General features: G+C 40.1%; 1 protein-coding gene across 5 annotated transcripts in view; it reads left to right on the top strand.

Annotated features, from left to right (window-relative positions):
- Positions 1-27,703, top strand: part of LOC131106077 (inositol 1,4,5-trisphosphate-gated calcium channel ITPR1) — a 111,322-nt gene that overhangs the window by 27,749 nt on the left and 55,870 nt on the right. The window contains exons 13-41 of one of the 5 annotated variants that reach the window (XM_058054805.2): positions 2,359-2,458; positions 3,321-3,481; positions 3,619-3,760; positions 3,835-3,993; positions 5,383-5,555; positions 5,667-5,786; positions 6,326-6,520; positions 6,609-6,860; positions 8,817-8,958; positions 9,031-9,184; positions 9,252-9,442; positions 9,520-9,652; positions 9,725-9,779; positions 9,847-10,012; positions 12,889-13,062; positions 13,152-13,226; positions 13,312-13,449; positions 13,566-13,691; positions 13,778-13,978; positions 14,059-14,310; positions 15,952-16,077; positions 16,152-16,280; positions 18,155-18,172; positions 21,448-21,474; positions 21,761-21,881; positions 21,962-22,146; positions 22,208-22,356; positions 22,441-22,552; positions 23,485-23,520. In XM_058054805.2, the coding sequence (XP_057910788.2) occupies positions 2,359-2,458; positions 3,321-3,481; positions 3,619-3,760; positions 3,835-3,993; positions 5,383-5,555; positions 5,667-5,786; positions 6,326-6,520; positions 6,609-6,860; positions 8,817-8,958; positions 9,031-9,184; positions 9,252-9,442; positions 9,520-9,652; positions 9,725-9,779; positions 9,847-10,012; positions 12,889-13,062; positions 13,152-13,226; positions 13,312-13,449; positions 13,566-13,691; positions 13,778-13,978; positions 14,059-14,310; positions 15,952-16,077; positions 16,152-16,280; positions 18,155-18,172; positions 21,448-21,474; positions 21,761-21,881; positions 21,962-22,146; positions 22,208-22,356; positions 22,441-22,552; positions 23,485-23,520 (4,012 nt within the window). The remainder of the gene's footprint in view (positions 1-2,358; positions 2,459-3,320; positions 3,482-3,618; positions 3,761-3,834; positions 3,994-5,382; positions 5,556-5,666; positions 5,787-6,325; positions 6,521-6,608; positions 6,861-8,816; positions 8,959-9,030; positions 9,185-9,251; positions 9,443-9,519; positions 9,653-9,724; positions 9,780-9,846; positions 10,013-12,888; positions 13,063-13,151; positions 13,227-13,311; positions 13,450-13,565; positions 13,692-13,777; positions 13,979-14,058; positions 14,311-15,951; positions 16,078-16,151; positions 16,281-18,154; positions 18,173-21,447; positions 21,475-21,760; positions 21,882-21,961; positions 22,147-22,207; positions 22,357-22,440; positions 22,553-23,484; positions 23,521-27,703) is intronic. The other 4 variants (XM_078798359.1, XM_058054810.2, XM_058054808.2 and 1 more) reach the window with 4 other exon arrangements.

Below are 27,703 nucleotides of genomic sequence, written 5' to 3'. Positions count from 1 at the left end.
TGTATTAAATTAATCTCTTACCTCAAAATTCTACACAAAATACTCCATTATGACAATGTGAAAAAGTTTTTTTTTGACTTTTTTTGAATTTATTAAAAATAGAAAACAAAAAAATCACATTTACATAAGTATTCACAGCCTTTGCCATGAAGCTCAAAATTGAGCTCAGGTGCATCTTTTTTCCTCTGATCATCCTTGAGATCTTTCTACAGCTTAATTGGAGTCCACCTGCAGTAAATTCAGTTGATTGGACATGATTTGGAAATATAATAACTGTCTATATAAGGTCCCACAGTTGACTGTGCATGTCAGAGCACAAACACCAAGCATGAAGTCAAAAGAACTGTCTGTAGACCTGCGAGACAGGATTGTCTTGAGGCACAAATCTGGGGAAGGATACAGAAACATTTCTGCTGCTTTGAAGGTCCCAATGAGCACAGTGGCCTCCATTATTCGTAAATGGAAGACGTTTGGAACCACCAGGACTCTTCCTAGAGCTGCCGGCCTTCTAAACTGAGCGATCGGGGAAGAGTCAGGGAGGTGACCAAGGCCCCGATGGTCACTCTGTCAGAGCTCCAGCGTTCCTCTGTGGAGAGAGGAGAGCCTTCCAGAAGGACAACCATCTCTGCAGTAATCCACCAATCAGGCCTGTATGGTAGAGTGGCCAGACGAAAGCCACTCCTTAGTAAAAGGAACATGGCAGCCCGTCTGGAATTTGCCAAAAAGCACCTGAATGACTCTCAGACCATGAGAAACAAAATTCTCTGGTCTGATGGCTTTTGTCCTTTTTTCACATTGTCATAATGGAGTATTTTGTGTAGAATTTTGAGGTAAGAGATTAATTTAATTCAGTTTGGAATGAGGCTGTAACATGACAAAATGTAGAAAAAGTGAAGCGCTGTGAATACTTTCCGGATGCACTGTATGTCAATCAGTCAAGCTAAAATATACCACACAAGTCTATTTGTCTCACACTAGTGTCTTTAATGGTAGTAGAACATTTGAATTGCACTTTAAATCACACAAATGAGGGATTGTGTTCACAGATATCACGTCATTGAAGGTACATTTATTTTTTCAATGTAATTCCCAGCATTCTTAAATGTAGCAAATCGTACATCAGAATTAACCATTTAGTTGTTTTCAAGAAAATATTCAGTTTTTGTATTACTATTTCAAAAGGTTCTATCTTTAAAATGGTTAGAGTTCTTGGAAACGACAACAAACCATCAGTATGACCCAAAGTTTGGGAGTAAATTCTCTCCTGTAATGTGCATAGTATGACATCACCAGGCTGAGAAATGGTCAGATCTCTGTGTCCACAATGTCCAATAGGCTCATTAAAATGTCTGATCCACTTGTCATACTCTTCTTTGGCTCTCACGCAAGCACAGCCATCATCATCATTAACAGGGGAATATTGAACTGTCTTCACCACTACTATTGCTGCACATTTTGCCGTACATGCACGTTGTTTTTTTCTTTTTACATCCCCACTCCACACCCACTACCATTGCGTTTTTTTGACCACGGTTGCTACATGCACTGTACGTTCTCTTATATGAGAAAGCGCCCCCCTGCTATCTAATCCGACACCAGGTGGTGGTCGATTGACAGCTCAGCCCTTCTCTTCACCCGCATGTCCAAAACATAAAGTTTGATGATACCAATACAAAGTCAATCTTCGACCTGTGGCTGAGGTTGTCTTGGTGCCAGGTCAAATTGTGCTGTTTGTTATGGACAAACTGTGGTTCGGACAGATGTTAGTCCAATTAGATTACACCGAATGGGTTCAGATTAGGAAGGTCCTTCGTCCCAATCGCACCCCTCCTGGTCCCACTGTCATTACCCACATGGGTGTTGACCTCTCCCAGTAAAACTACGTAGTCACCTCACTCCAAAAAGGCCTCGGGCTCTTGCCTGCAAGCCCTTCCCCCAGGCTTGGCTCCAATGTGAGGCGCTGGCACCCCACATCCAGACAAGGTGCAGTTCCTCATTTCGATGTTTGTCTTAGGGTCTTCTGAATCACTCTGGTCCGTCACCCAGGACCTGTTTGCCTTGGGAGAACTTACCAGGGGCCTTTTGTCCCGGACACCGTAGCTCCGAGGAACACGGGCACGAGAAATAATCTTGCAAGACATTCCTTATGTTAACATTTACATTTTTTATTGTTAAATTATGCAATTTTGTTCTTTTTTTAAATAAATGTTTGCAGTTTGTTTGAATTAATTTATTGTGCTTTTTCTTCTTTAGTTGTATTCTTAAAATGTGCTGTGGGCCATACTTTGGACAAACCTCATATATGGTGTTAGCATAAAAGATATATCAAGATAAATGAAAAACTGAAATTGTCTGCAGGAACTCATACGTGCGTCTCAGACACTTGTGCACCAACACATGGGTTCACAGCACCAACCAACCCATCGACAAAGAGGAGGAAAAACCTGTCATGCTTCGCGTAAGTCACTGACACAGTACAATGGTATTATGTAATTGGGCTCCACTATATACACTATGTAGTAAAAAGTATTGGAAGTGAATACAGTAGTTGGTATCTTCTGTGGGATTTTTATGTCCTTTTATCCAGAACATTCCTGTGTTTTAATCCATCCATCCATTCATCCAGGTCATTGTACTTTCAGAGCTAAACTAAGATAAGATATGCCTTTTCAGTCCCACAAAAAAGGTGTTTCATCTTTTAAGACAACCTCAACAGTCCAGTTGTGATCGATTCAGTGACCTAACAAAGCACTCATCCAGAAGAACAAACCAAATGCATAATCTGACATTCTTTACTAACTGTTATATTAGTTACAGTATTTATGGATATTGCCTGTCTATTTATTCATTCATTCATTAATTTTCTACCGCTTATCCTCTCGACAGCGGGTGCTGCTGCGAGAGGCGGGGTACACCCTGGACTGGTGGCCAGCCAATCAATAGGGCACATATTGACAACAACCATTCACACTCACATTCATACCTATGGACAATTTGGAGTGGCCAATTAACCTAGCATGTTTTTGGAATGGGGGAGGAAACCGGAGTACCTGGAGAAAACCCATGCATGCACGGGGAGAACATGCAAACTCCACACAGAGATGGCCGAGGGTGGAATTGAACTCGAGTCTCCTAGTTGTGAGGCCTGCGTGCTAACAACTCCGTCACCGTGCAGCCCTGTCTATTTCTAGTCAATTTTATTTGTTTTTAAAAACGAATGTTTATTCTATTTGTCCTTCGTCGGCCCCCAGGTTTATTTCATTCCACATGTTACATGTTGAATGCCAATAAAATTCCTTGAATCCTTTCGCTAATGGCAGATTGGCACATCTGCACTGAAAGAGGACAAGGAGGCGTTTGCCATTGTGCCCGTCTCGCCGGCCGAAGTACGAGACCTGGACTTTGCCAATGACGCCAGCAAGGTGCTAGCTTCCATTGCTGGAAAGCTGGAAAAAGGCACCATCACACAGAACGAGAGAAGGTAAAAAAAAAAAAACAAACCAACCAAACTTTGTTTATCACAGTTAATTGGTTTGGAACCTGACCGTGATAAGTGAACTTTTGCAAAGTAAGAAAACCTAATCAATAAAACTAAATTTTTCTTGCATGAACATCTAGAGCAGTTACAAAGCTTTTGGAAGATTTGGTCTTCTTTGTTGTTGACATACCCAACAACGGACAGGACGTTCTGGAGATCACCGTCAACAAACCAAACCGGGAAAGGCAGAAACTCATGAGAGAGCAGAACATCCTCAAGCAGGTACAGTCTCCCAAACGTAGTTTGCTAGTAGCATCAGGCCTCCTCGACATGCCACCGCCCTGTCCCTGATGCAGATCTTCAAGCTGCTGCAGGCCCCCTTCACAGACAGCGGCGATGGCCCGATGCTGCGATTGGAGGAACTTGCTGATCAGCGCCACGCTCCCTTCAGGCACATCTGCCGACTGTGTTACCGGGTTTTGCGTCACTCCCAGCAGGACTACCGAAAGAACCAGGTATAGTTTCTTTAATTGGTTCAACACCACTTTTTGCTTCAGGCTTTATCACAGGTGATAAAATACAATAATCAATAAATTATTGCTGTTTTGCGGTTGAAAAAAGCCTATAATTAGTCAAGAAATGTGCATATTTGGCCTAAATTAAGCATTCTCAAGAATAGAAATGGCTTAAAATAAAATATAAAGCATTCAGCAGACACATTGAAAGACCTTGTGATGAAATGTAGCATTCTACACTGGTCACGAGGTGAGTTAAGTTAATGCGGCAATAGCCACAGCGGAAAGTATTGACAAAAAAGGAACTGCTGTAATCCTAAAATGAATGAGTCTATGTTATGTACTATTTATCTCTATGGATATTTAAGTCCTGTAATTATGTCTACTATACCGGGTAATAGGAGCGTACATTGTCCCTGCATCATGCCATGTCTGCGTGTGTTAGCCTTTGGATGGAAATTAGCCTTTGAGGAAATTAGCTGAATGCAAACAATTACGTAACAAATGTACCAAGGCAGCTCTATAGTGTCCCTACATCATGGTATATGTGTATTTTCCACTTAGACATGAATAACATGAATAGCCATGCTAACAGTTATGCTAACAGTTAACATGGTAGCACCAAGTACCGCAAGTGCCAAGGCAGTCCCATAGTGTCCCTACATTATGCCATGTGTGTTTTTGCATTAAGACATGAGTAAATTTGCTAAAATGCTGACAGTTAGCATGCTAGCACAGAGCAAGTTACCATCCCCAGGCACGACTGTAGTGTCTCTATATGGCGTCATATGTGTTGTGGCAATTAGCCACGACCAAGGCAGACCGCTAGTAATACTCTGACACCAGCTCTAAAATGGATTGTATGAAAATATTGATATATTTTGATACTTTTGTGTGCTTCATTTGAAAGACAGTACTTTTAAAGTGTAGCAGACACTCTTCAAATGGCAACAAAAGCAAATCTGCACACATGTTGGCCATATAAGTGACATTTTTGGAAACACAAGGAAAATGTTTTCACCAAAACACATTAAGCTTGCCTGAACGACGTGGCAAGGAGGACGAGTTGTTTGAAAAAAAAAAAAAAAAATATATATATATATGTATATAAATGTAATATGTGTGGGGGGTCCTTGCGTTTTTTTTCCGCATTACGCACACACAAAGTGGAAGATATAAGGTAAGATATAATAGCTAAACATTTTCTGGATGACTATTAATATGGGTTGCTCTGCAATGCAGAGCCCCCATTGACTCATTTCATTTGTAGCTGTCACTGGGGGCCTATTGCAAGTATGCTCATAATTAAAAAAGACAAGCAGTGTTTTGGAACATGACACGATGATAGGGTGAGTTCGCTTTCACCGTCTGTCTGTCTTCCGCCCCCAGGAGTACATTGCCAAGCAGTTTCGCTTCATGCAAAAACAAATTGGTTACGATGTTCTGGCAGAAGACACCATCACTGCTCTGCTCCATAACAATCGCAAGTTGCTGGAGAAGCACATCACTGCGGCAGAGATTGACACGTTTGTCAGCCTGGTTCGCAAGAACCGAGAGCCTAGGTTGGTAAACAAGTCTAAACCAATACTTGAGACAGTGGATTTGTATTAAAAGCTGACTTTTTATAGCAGAAATGCATATTGTTTTTTGCTTTATTATGTGTGTGTGTCCAGGTTCCTGGATTACTTGTCTGATTTGTGCGTCTCCATGAACAAGTCCATCCCTGTGACACAGGAGCTTATCTGCAACGCAGTGCTAGATCCGACCAACGCAGACATACTCATTGAAACAAAGTAAGTCCTCCCTCCTCTGCTCATCAGACAAAATTACTGATTTCTGGACACCAGTAACAGGACGTTTGGAATATTTTAGATTTATTTTGATGTAATTAGAAGGGAACTGGTTTTCGAATCTCCGCTTGTGCATCTCTGTGTGGAGTTCGCCTGTTCTCCCAATGCGTGTATGGGAGATATTTTTCTATCTCCAGGTAGTCCGGTTTCCTCCCACATTCCAAAGAAAAACATGCATGTTAGGTTAACTGGCCATTCCAAATTGCCCATAGATATGAAATTGGTATACCCCGCCTCTCGCTCGACGTCAGCTGGGATAGGCTCAAGCACACCCCTGCGACCCTAATGAGGATAAGCGGCATAGAAGATGGATGGATGGACCTTAGCTTACCAGGTCATTCAATTAACCTAACATGCATGCTTTTGGAATGTGGGAGGAAACCCAGGAGACATTCAAACTCCACACAGAGATGCCCAAACAGAGATTCTAAGGTCTTCCTGATTTCCTAACTCTCTGGCTTCTTTATGGCATCCTGCTGCAGACTGGTGCTGTCGAGATTTGAGATCGAAGGAGCATCGCTCGGGGAAAACTCTGAGGACTCGGAGGAAGATGAGGAAGAAGTGTGGTTGTTCTGGAAGGAGAGCAACAAGGAGATCCGCAGTAAAAGCATTCGGGAATTGGCACAGGACGCAAAGGAGGGCCAAAAGGAGGACCAGGAGGTGGTCAGTTATTATAGGTAAATGTGGACCGTGTGTTTTCCATCATCTCCTATGGGGGTTATTGGATGGTCAACCTCCCCTTTTTGGTCTTTTGTTTCTCCTTAGGTACCAGCTGAACTTGTTTGCGAGGATGTGTTTGGACCGGCAGTACCTGGCAATCAACAAAATCTCTGGTCAACTGGATGTGGACTTGATCTTGCGGTGCATGTCGGATGAAGACCTGCCGTATGATCTGCGAGCTTCGTTTTGCCGCATGATGTTGCACATGCATGTGGACCGTGACCCCCAGGAGCAGGTTACACCTGTCAAATACGCACGGCTCTGGTCTGAGATTCCCTCTGAAATTGCTATTGACGAGTGAGTGATTACGGACTTACTACGATAATAACAGGGGTGAAACGGTACGTTTCTTTAAAATCAAATTTTTCCCTACGGAACATTCACTTTGGTAGAGAAGCATACCATCATAATAAATAATGATAAAATAATACATGGTAATGGTAATGGTAATGGTTTAATTTCATTTGAACATGCATCAGATTTCAATTGAGTGCATCCCATAATCAGTTCACAGTTCCACATGTCCAAAAGGAGTAGGAAGAAGCAAAGCTTATTAAATCCTACCAAATCCTACATTTACAATCAGTAACTGTTACATTTGTTCAGTTCCTGCCTTTCAGATATTTTTAATTATTTATTTATTTTTTTCCACGTACCAAAGTATGAGGTGATATGACCATACAATGACATAATGGGTACCATAGTAAGTGTCAATATAGTGATATATATAGCACATCATGACTGGTTCGAGACTCTTCATCCTTGTATTTAGCAAACATCAACTGCTTGTATTGTTTCTTGAATTGGTTCATCGTTGTGCATTGTTTGAGGTCCTTACTCAATCCATTCCATAGTTTGATTCCACATACTGAAATGCTATGGCTGAAATGCTAGTTCTTCCCTGAGATCATATTTCTCCTCTCTTGTAGAGAAGTATTGGATGACATTTTTAGCTAATTGGTTATTTTTAGCCTTATGCCTTAGTTTAGCTGTTTGAAGATGAACTATATCAGCAAGTTGAAGTATTTGTGATTTTAGAAATAAGGAGTTAGGATGTTCTCTGTAGGCGGCATTATGAATTATCCTTACTGACCTTTTTTTGCAGTACATTAAGCGAGTGAAGATTGCTTTTATAGTTATTAGCCCATATTTCCACACAATAAGTAAGATATGGTAGAACCAGAGAGCAGCAAAGAGTGTGGAGTGATTTCTGATTGAGAACAAATTTTGCTTTGTTCAATATTGAAATGTTTCTTGCCACCTTATGTTGTATAACATATGCAAATAATACCAGCTCTAAGTATTTCGTGACTTTGGAGATATCATTGATGCACAAGTTAAACAATTTTGGTAAGTCCCATTAATGCGTTCCAGACACCGAGTATGAATATAAAAATACATTTTATAGACAATATTTATAGTATTACATGCAGAACACAATGTGAAGCAATTAAAAATGAGGAATGCATGGAAGTGTCGATGAGGATATTTCGTACATACTGATGATAAGTATTTCTCACCTTCTTTATCAAATTGCACTCACAACTGTATCTGGTCATATGCCAGCAAACAACACTCTTTTGCACAAATGTGAATGCTGATGAGATTGTGTATGTTAAAGCTGGCTCCATTTTGTTTTCATTTTAAACAAATGGGAACCACTCCAAAAGGCTTACAGAGTTCAGTGTTTTAATAATTTCAGAGTAGGTCTACACATGCTTGCTGCACTTTTATTTGTTGAATTTTGTTGTTGTAACAGGTAACATTTAAAAATAGATTTCAACTTTGACATGTTCATAAGCTCTCAAATGTTTTTGTGGCTCCAGACTATTTATTTGAAGGTCGCCAACCCTTGACTTGAAGCAGCAACTTTTGTGGATTTGTCAATCCACACAGGTAGCATGTCATTATATTGCACATTACTTACAGACACATAGTCTCCAAGGTAGAAGCGTTAGTGTCCAGTATACTCTGTATCATTTCTTTTTTTCTTTTTTTTTCAATTGAAATAGCAACCATGAAAAATAAGTGTCACTTAGAGTTTGTAAAAAAACCTGCTATCAGTTACTAGTTTTTTGATTCATTTAAAAAAATGTTCCCTTAACTGTACCCCAAATGAACTGAATTGTGACCTTAAAAGGTGTGTGCTGAACCGTGATGATGGCGTACCATTCCACCCCTTGCACATGGACAGGCCGTGTGGCTTTGTACAGCGTTGCCAGTAATTCCACTTTTTGTACGGTCTTTCCATAGTTATGACAACGATGGAACGTCCAAGGATGAAATCAAGGAGCGATTCTCACAAACGATGGAGTTTGTGGAGAACTACCTGAGAGATGTGGTGTGTCAGAGCTTTCCTTTTGCAGACAAAGAGAAGAATAAGCTCACGTTTGAGGTGCGCTTGACTCATTTTTGGATATCAAACACATCTGCAGTCAAAGCAATGCATTCCCATTTCTTTTTGTAGGTGGTAAATCTGTCCAGGAATCTGATTTATTTTGGATTTTACAACTTCAGCGACCTCCTGAGACTCACCAAGATCCTCCTGGCTATTCTAGACTGTGTCCATGTGAGCACAATCTTCCCTTTCAACAAGATGGACAAAGGAGATGAGAGCAAAGGTGTGGAAAATCTCAACAGTCATTGGAGGCCCACATGGATCTGAACCTGGTGGATTTGTGCTTCTAGGCAGCAATGTGATGAGGTCCATTCATGGCGTCGGAGAGCTGATGTCACAGGTGGTCCTTCGAGGTGGCGGCTTTCTGCCCACTACATCACCCATCATATCCAACGGAAGTGAAGCGAAGTCTCAAACGGAACCAGAGAAGCAGGACATACTGGTCATGGACACCAAACTGAAGATAATTGAGATCCTGCAGGTACATCGTAATTGCACAATAATTTAATGCAACAATTTAAATCCATTACTAAATTATTATCTTGCTCTTTCACACAGTTCATCTTAAATGTGCGCCTGGACTACAGGATCTCCTGTCTGCTGTCTATATTCAAAAGGGAGTTTGATGAGAGCAACTCCCAAAGCGATGTGTCCATCACCGGAACAGTAGAAGGTCCAAACAACATGCCAGGTGAAATTGATGCCGTGATATATTGCAGAGTGGAAGGTTTGTGTGTGAAGATTTGACGAACTGCCATTGCAGGAGCGTTGGACTTTGAGCACATAGAAGAACAGGCAGAGGGAATATTTGGTGGAAGGTAATCACACTTTAAAATTAGGAGTCACAGTGCAGGACTGTAATTCCAGTGAGTGATTTGTGTTCAGTGAAGAGAATACTCCCTTAGACCTGGATGATCATGGAGGTCGGACATTCCTGAGGGTCCTTCTCCACCTGACAATGCACGACTATCCTCCTCTGGTGTCCAGGGCCCTCCACCTTCTCTTCCGCCACTTTAGTCAAAGGCAAGATGTTCTGCAGGCATTCAAGCAGGTATCATCACCAGTGTTGAGAAAATTACTTTTAAATATGGGCCATAATTTCTACTTTTTTCTCAGAATTTGATCCCTGCAGCTGATACAGTGGTGCAGCTTAGTGGCCAGGCTCTAATCTTGTGACATTTTGTACACTTTAGAACTACTATTAATCGTTTAAATATGTATTTTGGAAAAGGTTATTACTAAGATAGTCTATCATAACGGCAGTGAAAGTTCAGGAAGCAATCAAAAACCTCAGGCAAGCCACCTTTCTCGGCATTTGTAAACCTTGTCACTCTCATTGAGTGACACACAAGCAGCAGTTTACAGTGAGCAACAACAAACACAAGTAATGCTAAAATCAAATGTAAAAGATTTTTCAATTTGGATTATTCAATAACCACCCTAAACATACCACCAAGAGTGCAAAGCTTGTTATACCTGCATTCGCCGGAACGCATTATGATTACTCAAAGGCGGACCACGGTATCCCTGCTCCCATTATACTGTTCGTACGCAGTCCATAGTAATAACTCCAGCAGAAATCATATTATCCAGCCACTCCCCAAAAGTTGGCCAATGTATGTAGCACCATACGCTTATGCGTCATATCCACTCACGTATACTATACATGAATAAATACAGATGCAATAAACCACATAGAACAAAACCTAAATGCTGTGTTGTTCTCTTGGAGATGAATAAAGTTGCTATCTATCCATCTAACATCCGAGTGCCAAAAAATAGGCGGCCGAATGTAGACTTGTTCCTCTTTTTGTCATGACGGGTCGCAACCAATTAGGTGCCTAACGCCACCTACTGTACCAGAAAGTAGAGGTGTTGTGCACATGCATAGTGACAACCGGATAGTTCCAATTTTCCATTGTAGAAAACACATGAAGAAATGGATATGATCGCTTTCAAAAGTGATGGATTTGGCTGTCAGAGAAGATATGTCGGTGGAAAAAAAAACACAATTCTTTAATGGTTTTGAAATGCTGGACTCAATGTCACTTCCTGTATGCACCCATACCCGGCTCCCAGAGCATTGGAACACATTTACAGTAACAACAAGAGCGCAAGTCTTATACAGTGCATCCGGAAAGTATTCACAGCGCTTCACTTTTTCTACATTTTGTCATGTTACAGCCTCATTCCAAACTGAATTAAATTGATCTCTTACCTCAAAATTCTACACAAAATACTCCATTATGACAATGTGAAAAAAGGTTTTTTTGACATGTTTTGAATTTATTAAAAATAGAAAACAAAAAAATCACATTTACATAAGTATTCACAGCCTTTGCCATGAAGCTCAAAATTGAGCTCAGGTGCATCTTTTTTCCACTGATCATCCTTGAGATCTTTCTACAGCTTAATTGGAGTCCACCTGCAGTAAATTCAGTTGATTGGACATGATTTGGAAATATAATAACTGTCTATATAAGGTCCCACAGTTGACTGTGCATGTCAGAGCACAAATCTGGGGAAGGATACAGAAAAATTTCTGCTGCTTTGAAGGTCCCAATGAGCACAGTGGCCTCCATTATTCATAAATGCAAGACGTTTGGAACCACCAGGACTCTTCCTAGAGCTGGCCGGCCTTCTAAACTGAGCGATCGGGGAAGAAGGGCCTTAGTCAGGGAGGTGACCAAGGCCCCGATGGTCACTCTGTCAGAGCTCCAGCGTTCCTCTGTGGAGAGAGGAGAGCCTTCCAGAAGGACAACCATCTCTGCAGCAATCCACCAATCAGGCCTGTATGGTAGAGTGGCCAGACGAAAGCCACTCCTTAGTAAAAGGAACATGGCAGCCCGTCTGGAATTTGCCAAAAAGCACCTGAATGACTCTCAGACCATGAGAAACAAAATTCTCTGGTCTGATGAGACAGAGATTGAACTCAAAGATTTGGTGTGAATGCCAGGCGCCATGTTTGGAGAAAACCAGGCACTGCTCATCACAAGGCCAATACCATCCCTACAGTGAAGCATGGTGGTGGCAGCATCATGCTGTGGGGATGTTTTTCAGCAGCAGGAACTGGCAGACTAGTCAGGATAGAAGGAAAGATGAATGCAGCAATATATAGAGATATCCTGGATGAAAACCTGCTCCAGAGCGCTCTTGACCTCAGTAGACTGGTCATGTACCTTGACCATATAGACAGTAGACTTTAGCACACAGCCAAGATCTCAAAAGATTGGCTTCAGAACCACTCCGTGAATGTCCTGGAGTGGCCCAGCCAGAGTCCAGACTTGAATCCGATCGAACATCTCTGGAGAGATCTGAAAATGGCTGTGCACAGACGTCTCCCATCCAACCTGATGGAGCTTGAGACTTATAGCAAAGGAGAATGGGCAAAACTGCCTAAAGATAGGTGTGCTAAACTTGTGGGATCATATTCAAAAATACTTGAGGCTGTAATTGCTGCCAAAGGTGGATCAACAAAGTATTAAGCAAAGGCTGTGAATACTTATGTAAATGTGATTTTTTTGTTTTCTATTTTTAATAAATTCAAAACATGTCAAAAAAACCTTTTTTCACATTGTCATAATGGAGTATTTTGTGTAGAATTTTGAGGTAAGAGATTAATTTAATACAGGAATGAGGCTGTAACATGACAAAATATTGGGTAGGAGTATAAAGGTGACTACATGGGTGTTTCATGTTCAGAGGGCTCTAATAATGTTAAAGACTGTATTTAGAAGGTGGTAAACAGGTTTTCTATGCTACTAAAATATTAAATTTATAAATAACGAATCCTACTTTGTGGAAATTCATTGAGCACAGTTGGGTGTTCAACCAATGAACCACGACAGATGAGAGATTACTGTTCAACCAGTAATCCACCATGCCATGTTAGCCAACATTGAATCCTTTCCCCGTGCTTGTCACCAGGTCCAGTTGCTGGTCACCAGCCAAGATGTGGAGAATTATAAACAAATTAAGTCTGACTTAGACCAGCTGCGCTCCATCGTGGAGAAGTCCGAGCTATGGGTTTATAAGAGGCAGGGTCCGGACGAGGGTTTGGATGTAGGAGAAGGTCTGTCTACTGAGTCAGAGCATAATAAGGTACTAAAACATTAGATACGTCTTTGCTGAGAGAGTGCTATGAGTTGTCCACTTCGGATACTGATACCAGGTTTAAATAATGCCTATAGGGGGAGTCCGGAGGAGCTGAAAAACCGAAGAAACCAGAGAGTACCAGCAGTTACAACTACAGGGTAGTAAAAGAGGTAATGGTCATCCATCTAACCAACGAGAGAGCTGGGTTGTTTTCTTCACATTTCTCACCTTTTTATTTGCTGTCTCCTCCATCAGATCCTCCTGCGCCTCTGCAGGCTTTGTGTGCAGGAGGGTCAGTCGGGTAGGAAGAGTAAGAAGCAGCAGCAGAGGTTACTGCGGAACATGGGGGCTCACGCTGTAGTACTTGAGCTTCTGCAGATCCCTTATGAGAAGGTAGCTTACATTGGGGAATATCTTTCTGGGAGTATATGGGGATCATATATTTTTAGCCCACTGTTAGCGGAGAAATCTTCACAGTCTGTCTTTGTATTTATTTATTTTTGCTACAGGGTGAAGATTTACGCATGCAGGATATCATGAAATTAGCCCATCAGTTCCTGCAAAACTTCTGCGCTGGGAACCAGCAGAACCAAGTTCTGCTTCACAAGCACATCAATCTTTTCCTCAATCCCGGCGTTAGTGTCATCTTTCCGCATGGCACAGCAAGCTGGATGAAGGCACCCTTGCAACATTATTTTCATGTGCCACTTGTCTCTTCTAGATTTTGGAAGCCATCACCATGCAGCACATATTCATGAACAACTTCCAGCTTTGCAGTGAGATCAACGAGCGTGTGGTTCAGCACTTTGTCCACTGCATCGAGACACATGGTCGCAACGTCCAGTACCTCAAGTTCCTGCAGACCATTGTCAAGGCGGAGAATAAGTTCATCAAGAAGTGCCAGGACATCGTCATGGCCGAGGTCATGCCTGTTTATCCTCCTTTTGTCATGTTTGTGCATGTTCTCCTCACACGCACCTGTGTTTTTATGACCTGGCGCAGCTGGTGAACGCAGGCGAAGACGTTTTGGTCTTCTATAACGACCGCGCCTCCTTCCAAACACTGCTGCAGATGATGCGGTCCGAGCGGGATCGCATGGACGAGAACAGCCCGCTGATGTACCACATTCACCTGGTTGAGCTCTTGGCCGTCTGCACTGAGGGCAAAAACGTCTACACAGAGATTAAATGTAACTCACTGCTGCCACTGGATGATATTGTACGAGTGGTCACCAACGAGGACTGCATCCCAGAGGTGAGATGGCCTTAAATATGTACATTTGCAGCTTCACCCAATCACTGGTTTTTATTAAATAATTAATGAATCACCTCTACTGCCTAGTATAGGACCTTTTATTAATCACAAAATCTGTACTGTACAGAACAGGATGTTAAAACAAGAACAAGGAACTCTATATTAGGTCTTGTTCATGTCTTATTTCATGCCTTATTTTCTTTTATGTTTACTGTATTGGAGGTATAGGAGTGTAACGATGACTGACTATAGGGGTGTTATTTCATGCTGAGAGGGCTCGAATGTTAAAAATTGGATTTGGAAGGTTGGAAACAGGCTTCCATTTATAAATAAGGAATCCTACTTCGTGGAAATTCACTTATCATGAACCGATTAATCCCAATAAACGAAAAATTACTGTAAAATCTTTTAGTTTCGCGCTTGGGTTACCATACGTTGTGCTTTCCCTGAACATGTCTTGTTTTCACCTCGTGTCCTGGCTGTCCTGTGTTATGAAATTGTCCCCGTTTTGTTTTTCTCTGGTCTATTAAATTCACCGACATTGGAGGCTTTATTCATCTCCAAGAGAAATTCATATTCGAGTATTTTTACTTTTTTTTTGTTAGTGATTTGTCCAGTAAAACTTGAAAAGGGAGCCATTATTTTCTTCCAGGTACATTTGAAAGAGATTCATAGTAATTTTGGCACGGTATAATAAAACATGTCGAGTAACCTCTGAGAAGCCTGTACATCTGAATTTGTGTCTTTGGTTCCTTTGGCTCCTGATCAGAATTTTAAGCTTGGTGAGGGTGGGGTTAGCTTGGGGGAAGGCAGGGAGCTTATCGGGCTTGCAGCAAAGCCCATATAAGGAAGTTCGCTCTTCTGTAACATCACAAAGGGTCCGTTTTACCACGCCTTTTGAAACCAAGCGTTTTGAGCCAAACCAAACTTCTTTCAGGGCTCACTTCCAAATGCGCAAACCTCATTGTCTGAAACTTTGTCATGGTTTAACATCACAATACAACATTCTAACGACATTTATAGTTCCGAAATGTGGAAAAAGCACAATAAGTCCCCTTTAATACCGCACAAGGTTAATGTCATTTTAACTCCTATTTGCTTCTTCATTTTTTTTAAATACCATTTTTTCCCCTTTCATATAGGAGTGGAAAACTATGTAAATGACAAATATCAAAAAGTGAAATATTGTAAGTGTCAACAAGTAACAGTTATGGTGTGAATGAATTATTAATAATATACATGGGTAGTTGGTGAGATTAAATATAAACTCTGCACCTTCTGATCAGTAATTGCTGATGTTGTGGTCTGCTTCTTCCTACTCTTTTTCAAACATGTTCCATCATGCAAATGCAACCGTGTGATGATCCTTCATGTAACGGTCTGAATCAAATAAACAGACCACACCACACCCGTGCACAATATGAATTCATGCAATTTTTCAGGAATTTTACGTTGTGGCCAGCCTAATGCACACCTGTCCAATAATGGATGAAAAATAAAAACGATTCATTGGAGCAAACCAAAAGTGTTGCATTTATATCTATGTTAAGTGTAAATGAGAAAAATCTGCCAACTTGCTGCTACTTTGTTCATCATGGAATTTTAAAATGTCCAATTTCTGCATGAATCAACCTCCTCTAGGTGAAGATTGCCTATATCAACTTCCTAAACCACTGCTATGTGGACACTGAGGTGGAAATGAAGGAGATCTACACCTCCAATCACATGTGGAAGCTCTTTGAGAACTTCCTGGTTGATATTTGCAGAGTAAGCAACATCTGATAAAGTTCAATCAAATTATCTTTTTTTGATACTGTGTGTGCATATTTATACGCTTGCAGGTCTGCAACAATACGAGCGATCGCAAGCATGCCGACACCATCCTGGAGCGCTATGTGACGGAGACGGTGATGAGCATCGTGAACACTTTTTTCAGCTCGCCTTTTTCTGACCAGAGCACCAGCTTGCAGGTGCGAAATCAATACCACACAAACAGCTGCAACATGAATCACATGTACTGTATATAGATTTACCAGATGGAACATCAGGTACACCTGCACCTTGCAGTTCATGATGTCCAAGGCCAGAGCACTTTGAAAAACATTGAGAAACAGGTTTACAGGTTTCACAGGTTTACATTTGCACGATCCAACATGTTTGAAAAGGAGTACGAAGAAGCAGAGAAAGACTATCAGCAATTACTGATGTTTTTTTCCATCTTGTGTTTAAATATGAGGATCTTGTAATCGAAATGTGTGACGGTAGGTAAATGGCTGATGCTAGGGGTGGCCAAAGTTCAGCAGTTTCGGCATTTTGAAGGGTAAAAAATGTGAAAGAGATACATATGCATATAAATATGATAAAGAATTAATATTAATGACTAATGAATTAATTAATTAATATTACTAATAATAATTTCCCCGGAACTATAAAAAGTACAATATATAATACAAAGTACAAATATAATATATTTATCATATATATCATATATAATATAATTATAGATCAACAATATTAAATAATAGTTGACAAGCATTTATATACAAATTATAAAGTATTTAAAAAAAATTAATAAACTTTAACCAATACAATTTTCAGCATTTCTGTGGCGAAACAAATCAAATAATGACATGACATATAAATGTCATGAATAATTGATAAATAATATAATAGTTTATATGCAAGTACAGTATAAAGCATTCATGCATTCATTTTCTGCCGCTTATCCTCACAAGGGCTGCGGGGGTGTCTGATCTGTCTTTGGGCGAGAGGCGGGGTACACCCTGGACTGGTCGCCAGCCAATCACAGGACACATATAAACAAACAACCATTCACACCAGAGTCACATTCATACCCATTATAAAAACATACTAAATTAAATGAAAACATTTCCAATGTTAAGAAAATAAAATATAGTAAATATTGTGCAAAGTATTCACACGCTTCATTGTTTCAACATTCGTTTATGTCACAGCCTTATTCCAAAATGGATTACATTTTAAAAATAAAAACATAATTTCATCCGTTTTGGAATAAAGTTGTGACATTAAAACGTGCTAAAGGTGAAGCGCTGTGAATACTTTCCAGATGCTCTGTATAAAATAAAAAAAAGCTTCACCAATAATGATACGTCAGCTTTATCATATGCTTTGTATTGTTTTTTTCACTGGCTAATTATAGTACATTATTGTACATTGCATACATTGTGCGAGGATTTAGATGTTTAAATGAAAACAAAAGATAAAGATGCTGTCTTTGTATTGATATCGTCAGAAACTTATTGATTTAATTTATCGTTGTAGAGGTATAGGTGCAGTGGTGTAGGACCGATTCCCACTCCTCCTTTCATGTCACTTAATACATTGAGTAATAAAGAGTCATCATTGAGTAACTTTGCATCACTGTCAAAGGGACAATGGCCTTATCTCACGATAACAAATTTTGCTGGACGATACTTGTCTGTCAAATGTTGGCTTTTTTATCTCCTTTTTACTGATATTAGTGTATCGGGGCCAGGCCTATTCTTATCATTTGCCATTGTTAGTTGCAACACAAAACTCAAAGAAATCATGCAAAGAAACATCACTTATAGTCCTTGCCGTCCTGTGCCGACCCCAACTCATCTTGCTTGACGTGTTTGTCACATTACGATTTACGATTTACTCCTGTACTCTCATGTGTCAACGTTAAGCTCAATTTCGAGGTGCAGAGAAAAGGGGCCAATGTTTTTTCCAAGAAGGGTATTTAACATGAGATGGTTGACGAGCATAAGATTTATGGCTTTCTCTGCCTTAATAACCGTTATGTAACCCCCCGTCTATTAATGTCTGTGTGGTGCTGTAGGCAGCCGTCAGAAAGAATGTAAGTATGGCGAGATGATGTCACCTGTTAGCTCCCCTTATGTAATTACAATCCAGTCTGATGTGACCTTAGGTGATAGTGATGTCGGGCCCTATGAGGATTTTGGCTATCATGCAAATGTAAATGTAATATATATATATATATATATATATATATATATATATATATATATATATATATATATATATATATATACAGTGAAGAAAATAAGTATTTGAACACCCTGCTATTTTGCTATTTCTCCCACTTAGAAATCATGGAGGGGTCTGAAATTTTCATCGTAGGTGCATGTCCACTGTGAGAGAGATAAACTAAAAAGAAAAATCCAGAAATCACAATGCATGATTTTTTAACAATTTATTTGTGTGATACAGCTGCAAATAAGTATTTGAACACCTGTGTATCATCTAGAATTCTGACCCTGAAAGACCTGTTAGTCTGCCCATTAGAAGTCCACCTGCACTCCATGTATCATCCTGAATCAGATGCACCTGTTTGAGGTCGTTAGCTGCATAAAGACACCTGTCCACCCCATACAATCAGTAAGACTTTAACTTGTAACATGGCGAAGACCAAAGAGCTGTCCAAAGACACCAGAGACAAAATTGTACACCTCCACAAGGCTGGAAAGGGCTACGGAGCAATTACCAAGCAGCTTGGTGAAAAAAGGTCCACTGTTGGAGCTATCATTAGAAAATGGAAGAAGCTAAACATGACGGTCAATCTCAATCGGAGTGGAGCCCCATGCAAGATATCACCTCGTGGGGTCTCAATGATTCTAAGAAAGGTGAGGAATCAGCCCAGAACTACACGACAGGACTTGGTCAATGACCTGAAAAGAGCTGGGACCACCGTTTCCAAGGTTACTGTAGGTAATACACTAAGACGTCATGATGTGAAATCATGCATGGCACGAAAGGTTCCCCTGCTTAAACCAGCACATGTCAAGGCCCGTCTTAAGTTTGCATATGACCATTTGGATGATACAGAGGAGTCATGGGAGAAAGTTTTATGGTCAGATGAGACCAAAATAGAACTTTTTGGTCATAATTCCAATAAGCGTGTTTGGAGGAAGAAGAATGAAGAGTACAATCCGAAGAACACCATCCCTACTGTGAAGCATGGGGGTGGTAGCATCATGCTTTGGGGGTGTTTTTCTGCACATGGGACAGGACGAGTGCACTGCATTAAAGAGAGGATGACTGGGGCCGTGTATTGTGAGATTTTGGGGAACAACCTCCTTCCCTCTGTCAGAGCATTGAAGATGGGTCGTGGCTGGGTCTTCCAACACGACAACGACCCGAAGCACACAGCCAGGAAAACCAAGGAGTGGCTCCGTAAGAAGCATATCAAGGTTCTAGCATGGCCCAGCCAGTCTCCAGACCTGAACCCAATCGAAAATCTTTGGAGGGAGCTCAAACTCCGTGTTTCTCAGCGACAGCCCAGAAACCTGACTGATCTAGAGAAGATCTGTGTGGAGGAGTGGGCCAAGATCCCTCCTGCAGTGTGTGCAAACCTGGTGAAAAACTACAGGAAACGTTTGACCTCTGTAATAGCAAACAAAGGCTACTGTACCAAATATTAACATTCATTTTCTCAGGTGTTCAAATACTTATTAGCAGCTGTATCACACAAATAAATTGTTAAAAAATCATGCATTGTGATTTCTGGATTTTTCTTTTTAGTTTATCTCTCTCACAGTGGACATGCACCTACGATGAAAATTTCAGACCCCTCCATGATTTCTAAGTGGGAGAAATAGCAAAATAGCAGGGTGTTCAAATACTTATTTTCTTCACTGTATATATATATATATACAGTAAAGTCTCGTTATATCGATATTCTCGGGAGGTGGAAAAAATACCGATATAACCGGACTATCCATATATCCGATCCTGCGCCGAACTGCATTAAAAGTGGGCGGATCTTTGATATGGCATGTAATTTTCTCCTTGAGTTCATGGATTGCGTATGCAGCATGCTTTTATACTACAATACATTTTGTACTACAGTAAATAAAAATAAACTTATGCTGTAGTGATTACCGGTTACCGGGACATAATTCACCCCGGAACTATCGATAGGGAAGGTGTTGCCACCCGGAGGGGTAGGCGCGAGGGACGGGTGTTTTCCGCTGTGTGTGCTGCGCTCTGGTGGTGGAAGTGTGAAAAATAAAGTTGGCTGGAAGCAGCCGTTCGCCGTGTTCTTTTTTGGTATTGAAATCCTTAAGCAAAGATTGATTTAAGCTGCTTTTGTATCGATATAAGCAGACCAAATTGGCTGGCGGGAGATGAAAAGGGCATCGTAGTAACCGGATTATCATAATAACCGTGTATCGTACTAACGGAGCTAATTATATCATAAAAGACTAGAAATTTGCCGGGAAATGAAAATAGTATTGTAATAAGTAGTAATTCGTTTTAACCGATATCCATATAACGAGACTTTACTGTATATATATATATATATATATATATATATATATATATATATATATATATATATGTATAATCCTTTAATTGTTGATTCCATAAGGTCCGACAAGGCAAGGTATTTTGATGAATATGTTACCTGTGAATATATAATATAGTATAATAGCTTCCCTGCCATTTTGTTGCATCATTAAGTAGCCGTCCTAGTTCTGTAGATGTATATTGAATATTGAAATATTTTCATAATTATGGATAGCATTTTCATTTTCTCATCTTTTGAATGTGTCTTTTCATTGCTCTAGTATTTTACTTTGTTTAGCCATTTTTATCCTTGAAAATGCTTAATTCACTAATTCATTACATTTTTTTGCAATAATATGCCGTAGTCAACCATGAAACAGCAATGATTTATTAATATATTTTTTTAAACAGTGAGTGATTCAGCTTAAATTCAAAGCCAGAAGTGCCAGAGGACGATTACATTTCCTATACCGTTTATTGCAATTTTTAATGATAAACGAATCATTTGGCACATTTGGGTGCATTTAGTTTTGTCTTTTGAATTCATTTGTTCTAAAAAGTTGGACAAAAACCAAAGCAATTGTTCCCCAAGAATGTAAATCCTGTTAATCTTTCCCCGACATGCAGACGCTCACACAGAAATATTAACACAAAAAGAATTGTATAAACAATAATTAGAATTTTACATACATTGCATGACATAATCCTAAAAACATGCTATGCTAACCAAGATTCTACTGTATTAACCTATTTTAGATCTTGATGTTTTCCATTTTTTCTGTGCATGATTTATTTCTTCCCTGCTCATATGGTCTGCCACAGGCTTCTCTATTGGGGAAGATTTTCCAGGTATTTCTTTTTTTGTGTAGCAGTGTTGCTGAATGTGTGTGCCAATGGGGGTTTTTCTGGGCATCACCGTTGATGGTCTGCACTTGGGAGAGTGGTCAATGATTGTTATTGGGTTGTCAAAGCAACACGAAGCAAGCATGCTGGTGACATGGCCCGGTCACAGCAAGTTAGATGTTGGTGCAGTAGATGTTTTTATGTTGGGTAGTGAACAACTTAACTGTCTATTAAAGAAGTGACTTGTGATGTAATAAATGGAATGGTCTCACCATGCAGTTTCTTCTCTTAGACCAGACAGCCGGTCTTTGTGCAGCTGTTGCAGGCGGTGTTCAGGGTCTACCACTGCAACTGGTTGTTTCCTGTCCAGAAAGGCTCTGTGGAGAACTGTATCAAAGTCCTATCAGATGTTGGTAAGCTCCAAAACATCAAGAAAAATCTTGACTTAAGGCGTCTTTCGGATTGCTTATGTGTATCTTTGTGTTCCTGCTAGCCAAAGGGAGGGCCATCGCCATTCCTGTCGACCTGGACAATCAGGTGAACAACTTGTTTGTGAAATCCAACAACATTGTGCAGAAGACAGCAATGAGCTGGAGACTTTCCGCTCGCAACGCCGCACGCAGGGACTCGGTGGTGACGGCATCACGCGACTACAGGAACATCATTGAACGCCTGCAGGTACGGGATACTTTGTATGTGTTAACAGTGTTGACGCTAACTGTGTTGGTGTGGGACGCAGGACATTGTGTCAGCACTGGAAGACCGCCTGCGTCCTTTGGTCCAGGCGGAATTGTCCGTGCTTGTGGACGTGCTGCATAGGCCTGAGTTGCTCTTCCCGGAAAACACAGACTCACGTAAGAAATGTGAGAGCGGAGGCTTCATATGCAAGTAAGACGTGCAAATGCTGCATCTACTGCATTTTAATTAGGGTACACATGGCATGCTGGCTTATTTATACTTGTACTCTTGCAGGCTGATCAAGCACACCAAGCAGCTGCTGGAGGAAAATGAAGAGAGATTGTGCATCAAAGTTCTGCAAACACTTAGAGAGATGATGACAAAGGACCGTGGTTATGGAGAGAAGGTAGGACGCTTTCTTGGGTATTTCAGCGCAAGTAAAAAAGTATTCTTTGACCCTGCCAATATTCGCTAAGCACTAGTATCATTCTATCTGCAAAGGCAAAATTGTTGCTGCAGCTCTTTTATAGGCACATTATTATTATTATTGCCACAGTGCTCGCCAATAATGTCATGTCTGTCATATATCTATATATATATCAAATATATCTATATATATATATCTATGTATATAGATAGATAGATAGATAGATAGATAGATACGTAGATCAAACACCAAAACTCGATTATTACTGGGTAATGCGGTAGTCTACCTCGGTCATTGAGATGTCAACATGTAAATATAAACTTTTCTCCTTTAGTCAAATAGTCACCTAGCTAAAGCTGCAGAACCAAGCCTTCTGGCAAAGATGGCCAAAAGAATGAAATATACTGAGTATGGTGCAAAACTATGCAGCAGCAGAAGTTGTATTAATGGCAACAAGTATTTGATTTATTATTAGACACTGCGCTGCTCACGAAAGTGTGCTGGCCACACCCCATTGGCGTGGGGTAGTGTGCCTGGTCTACGTAATTAGAGCCCATTATCTAAAACTGTTGGTCTTACATAAAAATGCACACATTTTATTGCATTCAATGTTTAAAAAAATGTATATGGCGGTAGAAAATGAATGAATGAATGAATTTTAATCCTTTAATTCGTGTCCAACATTGCGACTTTCTCGGAATGCTCTGCATCATCCTGGCACTCAAACAAAAAAATCGAATCAGCGAACATATTATGCATTGACAAATGCTCTTTTATGAGGCTCTGAATTGGAGGAGCATGTCCATATGACTCACTTAACTAACACGTCACGCATGCTGGCTTGTTGACTCTGATTCCTCCTGTTTCCTGGACTGTTATCTAACCCCTCTAACCTTCTGCTTTTTTTTCAGCTCAGGGCCTTTGATGATGAGATGGATATGCCAAAGGTTATTTGTTCTTTTCCCGTTCTTGTTTTTCCCCTGGTTCTCGTAGGTGCCACTACGTATCAAACGTACAGGCCACTTACTGTAGTTAGTCCCAGCACAGAAAAGACTTGTAACATCTTTTAAATGCTAATGAGAGAGACAAGGAGAGAACAGAGGCTACGAATGTCAGCTGTGGTCGAGCAATACTGTAGATATCCCAGAGAGTGACCAACAGGCACACATTTTGATCACTGAACACGCTTGAACACCTTGCCGCTCTCCAGGCACACCACCCACAAGCTCCAGGGTCCAAGTCCCCAAAACCTGTCCGGAGATACAATGAGCGCACAAACGTACACCAGGGTGAGCGACAAGGAGAGAAAACTCCATAGATGTGCACCACCAAAAAACACTGCTGATCAGGATGACACTGAGCCAACGAGCCAAAAAGAGTTGGAGTTTGCTCACAGAGCCGACACCACAAGCCTGACCTGGAAGATCTTGCGCAGGTTCATGGCTGAGATCAGAGATCTCGGGCTCAAAAAGGTTGGTGACCACTGGATTATGCAGTTGCAAAAAGTGTTTAAACATTTTTAAATAACATAAAGTAAATACATAATAATAATAAATACACATAAAATAATTAATTAAATAGATAGATAAAATATAATATATAAAATATAGATAAAATACATAAAATGATGAAATACATGTATTAAACATATAAATCACTGCATTGAAAAATAAATACATAAATAAAACCCATTTTAAAGTTTACATTTCTGTATTAGAAAACATTTTAAAAAAGAACAAAAAATGGACAAATGGAAAATAAAATCTAAAATTATTAAACAGTTAAATATATTAAACGTAATATAAATGACCTGCATTAGAATTAAAAACATAAATAAATTACTAAATAGATATATAGAAAATAAAATACATCTAAAATAATACACGTTTTAAATTTTAAATGGCCTACCTGCATTAGGGTGGTTTTTAAGACTTTGTTGTTGTTGCAAAACTATGGAAATGGAAATTGAAACAAAGTCATTGCTTTCCTGTTCTTCTCCTTGCTTCTTTTCATTCATTTTTATGGTCTGGTCATGTGTGGGGTGTTTCCCCGGCATTTCCTGTAGCTGCCGATAGGGGACACTGTGGCTGTGGGTGTGTTTGTGCGTACTATATGCGTGTATTAATGAGTTGTGCGGAACTGTGACGACAGTGGCAGTCATTGAGGCTGTGTCCTAGTTTCTCCCGCCTGCAAACTGCACGATTCCTGGGCCCCTGCCAACTCTGGGCTGAGGTTACATAAGAACGCCGCTTTCTTTTTTTCCCCCTCCCTTCCCTGGAACTCAGTCTCTCTGCTGCTGTGTGACCTTCAGCTGTAATTGTGGAGGATAAAAGCGTGCAGCAGCTATTTACCCATGCTGTGTGTGTGTGTGCACCTGTGTCTATAAACGGGCTGCAAAGAGTTGATTCCCACACAGACACACACACACCTGTCATGTGTTGTATCCTGTCTGTCTGCATTTGAACTATCTCTGACATGAAAAAGCAGTTATGTGGAAACGTTTTTGTCATGCACGTATGTGGTATGGAGGACCAAAACTGCCAAAATAATAAATAAATAAATAAATAAATAAAAGTGGAAATAAAAACATAAATGAAAAAAAATATCAAAAATTAAATACAAAAAAATTAATATAAATGGAAATAAAAACAAAACAAAAAAAATATATACATAAATAAATAAAAGCAAAAATAAATACAAAAATAAAAAACAAGATTCAAAAATTAAAAATAAATACAAAAATAAATGTAGAAATAAATACAAAAATAAATATATAAATAGAATTACATATCAATAAATAAATAAAAGCACTCTGCTCTCATATGTATTTATTTCATGCAGCAGACAATGTCAGCTTGAAATGCAGAAGGAAAAACTATTCAAATGAGGGGGCGGTCCTAAGTGTGTCTTGGGTTGAACTGTTCGCCTATTGGTTACAAGTAAGTCTCCGCGGCTTGCATGGACAGCTCCAGCGATGGACGACAAACTTGTCCACTGTCACCAGAACTTGCGATTTGAATGTTTAGGTACTCCACAACTTCACACAAGGTCCTGTAAACTACAAGGTCAACCTCTGAGTCTGTTGTTTCATTTGTGTGAATTAACTGCTCCAATAAGGCTTCCACCCGGAAAAGCAGGTAATCCGGGGAAGCATTATCCGAAATATCTGCTAGCAAACGGAGATCCCTGGAGATTGCAGCCATATTTACCGCCATTGTGAGTGGTGTGGTGACTTCCTCTTGCTGTGGCTGTTTGCCGGCATACCTAGTCGATTTTCGCACTCACATGTAATGTCGATCAACCAATAGGCTAACAGTTCAACCCAAGACACACTTAGGACCGCCCCCTCATTTGAATAGTTTTTCCTTCTGCATTTCAAGCTGACATTGTCTGCAGCATGAAATAAATACATATGAGAGCAGAGTGCTTTTATTTATTTATTGATATGTAATTCTATTTATATATTTATTTCTACATTTGTTTTTGTATTTATTTTTAATTTTTGAATCTTGTTTATTATTTTTGTATTTATTTTTGCTTTTATTTATTTATTTATGTATATATTTTTTATTTTTGTTTTTATTTCCATTTATATTTATTTTTTGTATTTAATTTTTTGATTTTTTTTTCATTTTTGTTTTTATTTTCACTTTTATTTATTTATTTATTTATGTATTATTTTGGCAGTTTTGGTCCTCCATATGTGGTCCCGTTAATATGTGACACCATTCATTAGTTAACTATTCTACATTTTCTGCACACGAACAGCCACTTTTAAGTTGGTCTATTGCATCCACAACCTAATTACATCCAATATCTGTGTTTTTGCTGCAGAACAACAAACTGATAGGTGTTTCTATTAGTACCGTGGCCAACAGGCAAATATAACCAAATGCACACAAAAACAATTAAACTGGGGGAAACGCTGCCATCATATAAGTGTTGCTAAAACAAATGCTAAAATAAACCACAAACTTGAGGTGAGAAACACCATTGAATTCAAGAAATCATTAATGGCCAAACAGGAAGTGTGTCTCTATCTATCTCGCTGTCACATCCTGTCTTTGGCAACAATCAGGTCTGCAATGGAGGTAAACGTAACCTTCATTCAGCACGTGTATATGCACTTTTTGTGAATGCGTAACTATAAATGTAAATATATTTTTTAAACAGTTCATTGGCGACTTCAAATTGTCCATAGGTATGAATGTGAGTGTGAATGGTTGTTTGTCTATATGTGCCCTGTGATTGGCTGGCCACCAGTCCAGGGTGTACCCTGCCTCTCACCCGAAGACAGCTGGGATAGGCTCCAGCAAACCCCACGACCCTCGTGAGGAAAAGCGGTAGAAAATGAATGAATGAGTGAATGAATGAAAGAAATTTGGGCCAGCAGCTTGTTTTCTTCAGACCCACGGTACATTCTAGAAATTAAGGTAACAAAAAAAAACAACAACAAACACAACAGACAGCAACAATGGGGGGGAAAAAGTGTTATGATGATGTACAATAGTTTGTCTTTCAATAGATATACAAAATTTCAAAAGTATTAAAATGGCCCCCTGACGTAGCGAATACACACAGCGGTGCTTTGGATGAAATTACCACCCCGCCTGCACCACCTTCACTGCGCCACAATAATAGAGCCCAACATGCCAATACATCTATGCCATGTTAGCATGGATCATGACCATCAGTGTAAAGACAAAAGTGTAATACATCTGCAGGTATCCCTAAGATTTCGTCCAGTGACTATAAGTACACACTGCTAGGGAGTGCACACGCCCCACCACCCTTCCATTGCTAAATGTCACTGACATCGACTGTCAGACTTATGTAAGAACCTGTGTATACCGTTGGGCTTCTACTCTGAAGTTCACCTGGACTTGTGTGTGTGCGGGGAGAGGGGTTGGTGTGTGTGCGTGTGTGTGGTCTATTGCGCAAGCCCCGTGTTGTTTAGAGTAAGTCGTGCTTCATTCCTTCCTTTCTCCTTCCTGCCTCCCAGGTCCTTCCCAAATGTTCAAACGTGTTTCACAGTATTTCCGGTTTGCAGTTTTTATGCCACCAGGCTACTTTGTTAATGAAATTTTAAAAAGAGTGTAGTTTGGTCATAGTAAGGCAGTTGCAGTGAAA

The sequence above is a fragment of the Doryrhamphus excisus genome, linkage group LG18 (assembly GCF_037039965.1).
Source record: "Doryrhamphus excisus strain RoL-2023G ecotype Guam linkage group LG18, RoL_Dexc_Guam_v1.1, whole genome shotgun sequence".
Classification (NCBI taxonomy): Eukaryota; Metazoa; Chordata; class Actinopteri; order Syngnathiformes; family Syngnathidae; genus Doryrhamphus; species Doryrhamphus excisus.
This window is presented reverse-complemented; position numbering and strand designations above follow the sequence as displayed.